At 35.1% G+C, this 7,625-nt stretch overlaps 1 protein-coding gene across 2 annotated transcripts in view; it reads right to left on the reverse strand.

The window, feature by feature from the left end:
* The window catches only part of LOC113231679 (katanin p60 ATPase-containing subunit A1-like), a 24,052-nt gene that overhangs the window by 4,075 nt on the left and 12,352 nt on the right, over positions 1-7,625 (reverse strand). The window contains exons 1-6 of one of the 2 annotated variants that reach the window (XM_026466137.1): positions 4,551-4,875; positions 3,330-3,571; positions 2,298-2,779; positions 1,683-1,862; positions 1,123-1,265; positions 573-682 (exon numbers count right to left, since the gene is read on the reverse strand). In XM_026466137.1, the coding sequence (XP_026321922.1) occupies positions 573-682; positions 1,123-1,265; positions 1,683-1,862; positions 2,298-2,779; positions 3,330-3,571; positions 4,551-4,669 (1,276 nt within the window). In that variant the 5' untranslated portion in view covers positions 4,670-4,875. Of the gene's footprint in view, positions 1-572; positions 683-1,122; positions 1,266-1,682; positions 1,863-2,297; positions 2,780-3,329; positions 3,572-4,550; positions 4,876-7,625 lie in introns of those variants that run through there. The other variant, XM_026466136.1, reaches the window with a different exon arrangement.

Below are 7,625 nucleotides of genomic sequence, written 5' to 3' on the forward strand. Positions count from 1 at the left end.
TTTTCAGTACAAATCGGCAATTTCATACTTTAACCCCTATTATTACAGGCGAATGTTTCCGGTGAAGGAGGCTACCGAATGTTACAAGTGTTGAGCAACGAATGCTCGGCTCACGTCTCTCACCGCCTGTAATTCTCGCTTTTGTACGTTACATTACAAGCGAATGCTCGCAGTAAAGGAGCGCTCTAACATCATAAACAACAACTTTTGTTCCATGACTTTTAATAATTCATTTTACTTTCATACAAAAATAAAAATATTTAAATAGATCGGTCTAAACAGTGATAACTCTGTGCAAAACGCACAAGCGCGCGTGGAGGTTGTTGTGGCAGACGCTTGCACGTTTGAACCTGCCGTACTACCAAATACAGATCCGAAAAGTATGACATAGTACAACAAAAACTTAAAAGTCTATTTTTGGTAAATTTATTGTTTTGTAAAAAGTCGTGGAACAAAACGTGTTGTTATGTATTAACGTGATGTTAGTAATATATGTAGCCCTGCGAGACTATTAATATTTTACTAATAACCCTGTATATTATGGTTCCAACCACATGGATCGTAAACCTTACCATCTGGAAGACCAATGTAAATTCTCTTTTCAAATCGTCTTCTAAACGCCTCATCGATATCCCACGGATGATTAGTCGCTGCTAAGACCATTACAAGTTTGTCCTTGTGGCTAAAATACGAGTAAAAATTGGTACATTAATATCGAATTAAAATTCATACGTAGTCAGAAAAGAACCATTTTCATTAGGTCGTACCATTGATGACAACTTTTCAGGAGAAATATTTAAGGATTCTAACAACGAAATTAGTCGATAAGTAACTTTTTTATAATTAAAATAGGATAGTTATAAAATTTCACACTGTACATAATTTGTTACATGTAATTTATATTATTTTCATGACTTTCAAGTGATAAAAGCAATTTTGACGTATGATCATGACATGACATGTGGTTTTATGATACCAAGGGTACCTACGAATTTATTTTAAGATCAGCTAAAAATTTTACTACCAGATTTAAGTACTTTAACTGCAAATAAGTTTCAACCACTTTTAAGCAACCAAGGTTTTGAAACTAAACTACATTAAACGTTTCAAGGTTTCCCTTACAAGGAAGCAGCCAATCCGTCCATCTGTATCAGGAGTTCAGCCTTAAATCGTCGTGAAGCCTCATGTTCGGAGTCGGCACCACGCACCGCACATAACGAGTCCACTTCATCCAGAAATATTGTGCTTGGTGCATAGAATGCCGCCTGAAGTAAAAGTAATAAACAAAAATAAACTGCAATATTTATTTTATTGAAAAACAACGATCCGACTGGATTTGAACCAACGTTTGTTGCCTTAACGCGGCAACGTATACGGCTACACGGCGATGTGTAGCTCAGTTGATAAGGGTGATAGCCACGGTAAGGCAACATATACTGATTCGAGTCCAGTTCCAGCAATTTTGGCTTGTATTTGTTCGATCTTTGAGTCAATAATAAAGATAAGACTGATCATATGTTGTGCTTCATAAAAAAAACCGCTTGGAAACCTTATGTAAATTAAAATTGCTGAGTAAATTAAGTAAATATAAATAATAATTTACGCTTTCAAATTATTTAGCTTACAACAGTGTGACATGAAAATTAATAAGTTTGGAAACTATTCATAATTACTATACAAACCATGTCAAATAATAATCTGACAAGCTTTTCCGAGTCGCCACGGTATTTAGACGTAAGTGTAGCAGAAGAGACGTTGAAAAACGTAGTCCGACATTCAGTGGCTACTGCTCGTGCCAACAATGTTTTACCAGTTCCCGGTGGCCCGGTCAATAAGACGCCTTTCCATGGTCTTCGAATGCCCTGAAAACATACAAAAATTGACATAGAAATATTATAGCCAAGCTTAATCTCAATGTGATGGTTTTATTATAAAACTTCAATAAACAGCGTCAACATCAACTTCGTGACAAACCGTAACAATAACTTAAATGGAATTGAAATATATCACGCTCTCTATTTTGAAAAACTTTCACTGACCGACTACTAAACTTACATTCTCCCACATTCAATGCAGTAAACACTCGTACACACCATATTGATTTGCTCTCTTAATGGGCAAAAAGAAATGGCCAGCGGCAGCAAACCGATAACATCAAACACGCAAATCACCGATTTAAAGTAAGCTAGAACAACTTTAAGGTAGTGACTTAAAAAATAAGTGCAAACGCATTTTTCAGTTGTGTATATAATGTATAAAGTAAGGGAAAATCAAACGGCTTCACAATATAGGGTTACCTTAAAGTATTCGGGCATAACTAGTGGCAAAACTACAGCTTCCTGTAAAACAGACTTTGCATCGTCCAAACCTACTACATCCTTCCAGTGTACATCAGGGTTCTTTTGAACAATATCTCTTTCTAGCGTTTCTACTAAATGTAACTCATATCCTGCTGCGTCAAATACTTTTTCATCTCTTTCTATAAGTGTGCACGTATCTCCTTCAATGGGTACATCATTTTTTCGAATGATAGGTTTGACAGGTGCGAGTTGTTTGCCCCCCTTTGACCTGACTATTCTCTCGACAGATCTTGTCTTTCTTCCACTGCCTACTGTACCAGTAGAAGACGCTTTTCTTGTAACAATGGATGGTAGGCTCGGTTGTATATTGCTATCTCTTTTCCTTAAAGTACCAGCCCATTTTTCTGTAGTTGGATCCGACTGTTTGCCTTGATCCATAGATGTTTCAGAAAACTGAGTATTTTGAGTTGGTCGAACAACTGTAACAAATTATAATTGATTATTTATTGGCATTGATGTAAAATGTATTTAAGACAGATTAACACATTGAAATCGTAACTAGTCCACGCAAATCTTTCGTGTGGTATGCCACGTAACTTTGTTTTATTTAAGTTCCTACAAAGCACGGAGTAATATGAGAGGTATTTTAGTGGTATCCCTTTTAAATTCACAGTTTCAGTTCATAGAAAACATTTTTTTTACAAAAATATGTTCGGCCAGATAACATAATAAAAATCATAATTTTATAATGTTTGCAAATTATTAGCCATCTGCTTTAGTTCGATAAAACCGTAAATGCCATGAGCAATCAGTAGTCATATAATTACGAAATTTTTGTGTATATTTTCAGTTTTTATTTCCGTTCCCTTTCACTTTCCGGAGTAATTATTGAAGCTATAGAAATTAGGAATACAAAGAAGATGTCATAAAAGTTGTGCTAAAGAGTTGTTATGGCGTTATAATTAATAGTGATTAATTGATTCATGATTACATTGTTTGTTATGAAATAAATATTCCTCAAACACTTACTCTGCGTCTGTGGGTGTCGAGTACCATTCGCTTCATGCCAGTCAGACGTGTTCCTGGCTCTTTCTCTCCGTGTATCGCTTCTCTCGGTTCGCAACCCATTTCTCGGCGGTTCGGATTTGTCGCCATCTTTGCTGTTATGTGTGTTTCGCCTAGTGGTCATTCTGGCGAAGCCGAAGGGCTGCAAACTTTCGTTCATCATTCTGTCCATCATCCTGGCCATGGAATGAAATCCAGATGTAGGGCTGAAAGAAAAAAAATATAGAAAAAATGTATACCTACGGTAATCAAAGACGTTTCTAATCCAATTTAGAAGAATTAATTTGGGACGATAGCAAACAAAATCCCAAATACTACATCAATTATCTTTGTTTAGAATCATAGCATGTGATATGAAACAATAAAAATGTTTATTTGTGTGATTTTTTTCTTGGTAACCAATAATTTTATTTGGTGTAAAGTAAAGTAATAATGGTAAATATTTCAAAAAATCTACCAACAATGGCGGACAAATTTTTATAACAAATATTTACACTACTACAAATTGAAGTCTTCCGTGGTTCAAATTATTATATTTTAAATCTGTTATTATTTCCTAGTATTTCATCAACATCATCAGAGCCTATCACAGTCCACTGCTGTGCAAAGGCCTCTGACAATACATGATATTTCGCCCGGCTTTCAGCTTTTCGCATTTGTGTGCTGCCAGCAACTTTTCGTAGATCGTCATTCCATCTGGTCAGATGGTGTTCTACACTACGTTTTCCGAGCAGCCGTAGTCTACACTCAAGAACTCGTTTCCCCCATCGGTTCACGGTTCTTCGGCAAACAAGGCCAACCCACTGCCACTTCAACTTGGTTATTCTGCCAGCAATGTCAACGATCTTACTTCTCTATTAGATAATCTAAATTCGAAATTTATCCTTCAGTGAAACTCCGATCATAACTCGTTCCAGAGTTCAATGACGCCAAGTCTAAGATGTCAATATTACATTATCATTATTATATTAGTTTTGCCATGATATGAGTTTTGCGTTCCATAGTCTACGGAGTCGAAGCAACCAATAAGTAGCATATTTTACGTGTAATACATTTAATGGCAATACTTTTTATGTGGTGGCAATACATTTAATGGCATTACTTTAAAAATCTTTGTTATCTATTTTGATGTTCATTGGAAACAAACAAAAAAATATTAATTTTCCTGTTTAAATCGTTACATACCCGATAATAGAGTCATTCCCGAAGAATTGTCTAAGCCCCGTGATATTTGGATAAAGTAAATCTCCAAAACCGAAATCCATCTTGCGCCTCAGCACTCTTCCTACATTTACTAAAAACATATGTGATTACTGATGATACATTTAATTGGAGTCCACTGTTAATCTGTTACGAAAACATAATTTTTCGGACTTGTTTACAATCAATAATGAAACTGTGCCGTTGCGTTGCTTGGACACATGTTCAGGGTAAATTTTAATTCTTGGTTTTAGGGTTGGAACTTGACGGAAAATTGTGTGCTCTTTGACGGGTCTGTTGATATATCGTCGCCATGGCAACTGGATTGCGGAAACTGACCGCAGATTGGTCACATTTTCTTTTACAAAGTTTTTTATACGTATATTTTATAAAATATTCGTACCATTTTAGGTCTTAGTGCAAGGAGTTATTGAACAATATTTATGTTAATATGTTTCGTATAGCTGAATATTTAATTTTGCCTAAGGTCCTTGACTGGTCTACTTTTTCGAGAACCTCATTTATCATTTTCACGAAGACGGAGCAACCAAGGCGGACTCATTGTGGAAAATATAGTAATTCTACAATTATTTCTAATTTAGTATGTATCTGTTAATAGTACGGATGTATTTTTATGTAAACCCACAATACTCCAAGATTTGTCGTATTAGCTTTCTAAATACTGGCAGCAATAATATAAAACGTTTGTGGAATTACATCTATTAGCCAGGTTTTATTGAAATCGAATTCACCTGTAGTTTGCTACCCTTTCTTCTAATATTAATGGCTTTGCCTCCGCATTTAGCCAATGAAAGGGTTGGGAAAGCAGAATTACAGATTATGGAAGAAGTACGAAATTTGGATGAAAAATTATATGATAAGTTGGGTAAGTGGGTAGCTATTATATATTGGTGTACATATTAAGGCTTGATATTAGAATTTTCGATAAATAAGGTCAGTACAATATAAACATCTTTGGTACATGAATACAGTAAACTTGGTAAGGAGGTGGGGAATGGGACACTGATTGCCAGGAGTTCGGACATGAAAGTATCGTGGTCAAATAATCTAAGGAGTAATCGAGTAATATACACACAAAAAAATCAATTCAATTCAGAACGTCCTCCGTTTTTTAAGTCGTTAAAAATAATATTGATGAACGAACAACATTGAAAAAGTTAATTATACAATATTATGACTATGAAGCCAATATACAAAATAAATGCATAGTCCCTTGTCGAAATTATATTATTTGGTATTATATTTGACTAGCATAGACAAATATATACTTAAATCAGCGAATAATTCCGGAACATTGTTACAATGGAAATGTGCAACTTGGGTAAAGGAACTGGGGTAAAAAAATAATACATTTTTTTTATCTTTTGTATTATTATGTATTTGTCTCCGTGTGCAATAAAGTATATTTGGATTGTATTGCATTGTGTACAATATTATCTAAAATAAAAATATTCCAGGAATTCTTCATGCGATATCAAAACGTTAATTTTGCTTATATTATTTAGTATTTTCGAGTCGATCGACTGAAGAAGAAAATTACTTTGGATGAATAATTGTTACCAATTGTCTTGTATTATAATGTCAATGTCATAAAGTATAACTAACTAGTGCCCGCGACTTCGTCTGCGTAGAATGAATACTTCGAGTAGCCTACTTTATTACTTACTTGAGAAACCATTGGTTCTCTATACAAACTCTTGTCCCGTATTTCACCCCCTTTGAGATTTACTTTTGTGGTAAATACCATATTCATCAAATTTGGTTTAGAGTTTAGACGTGAAAATGTAACAAACAAAGTTACTTTAGCATTTATATTTTTTTTATTTAACGGCCTCCGTGGGCGAGTGGCTTGCACACCGGTTTTCATGGTGTCGCCATCTCTGAGGTCCCAGTTTCGATCCCCGGCCGGGTCAGTGTAGAAACTAACTTTTCTACATTATCTCGGGTCTGGATGTTTGTGGTACCATTGTTGTTTCCGATTTCCATAACACAATTGCTTTAGCTAATTACTTTTGGATCAGAACAACTAATGCGATGTTGTCTAATATTTATTTATTTATATATAATATTAGTACAGTAGTGAGTAGTATAGTAGCATAATATCATTGATTAATGCGTTATGGACAGGCGTGTCACTTAACACCAGGCGCACGACTTGCTCGTTCCGTCTTCTTCTTTTAAATGTTATGGCCCCATCGAAATAATCAATGATTTTGCCAATGTCAAGTAAAAATAACTATGTACGGTAGTTTAGTATTATTATAAAAAATATACAAAAAAAATGGCGATTTCGCTAATGTCCTGTACTTGGTATTATAAAACACCTACAACTACAGTGAAACACCGAATATCGCATATGGAATCAAAGTGTTAGATTTTACAAATAAGTACTTTGTCGACGCTGTTTTGTTACTTAAAACACGGTCGTGGTCGGGGTCAATTAAGTCATGGCTACTGTTTTGTTTACATGAGTATCAAAAGTCGATTGAACTCTACAACCTTTTGACTACGATGAATTCAATGTGTGTCAAAGTTTGATGTTTTGGAAATTAAGGTAAAAGTCACATTCGCTGTAATGTACAAAGTACCTATGGTTGAAAAACCGTTTAATGATGATTATTATTTTTTGTTAGAAATTCTAGTACATACAACAGATCAGAATCTTTTTAGGGCTATAAGTAGAATGCTAATTGGAGCACTCCCAACCTACAACTACAACACTACTATACTAGTTCCTAGTGTATTTCCCAGTCTAGTGGATGGTATCTCCTATTAAACTTATCAAGCCTATGTCAGGAGGCACCGCTCTTCCATAGCTATAAATGCATATTTAACATTTTTAACTTAAACTAATTCTAAATTTAATTTGAATCTTAAAACGTATGTGTGTGCATTTGTATATGAAAAAGTATGTGTGTGTGTGCGTGTGCGTGTGTGTGTGTGTGTGTGTGTGTGTGTGTATGTGTGTATGTGTGTGTGTGTGTGCGTGTGTGTGCGTGTGTGTGTGCGTGTGTGTGTGTGTGTGTGTGTGTGTGTGTG

This window comes from Hyposmocoma kahamanoa, unplaced genomic scaffold, assembly GCF_003589595.1.
Source record: "Hyposmocoma kahamanoa isolate Upper Pololo Valley unplaced genomic scaffold, ASM358959v1 66, whole genome shotgun sequence".
Lineage (NCBI taxonomy): Eukaryota > Metazoa > Arthropoda > Insecta > Lepidoptera > Cosmopterigidae > Hyposmocoma > Hyposmocoma kahamanoa.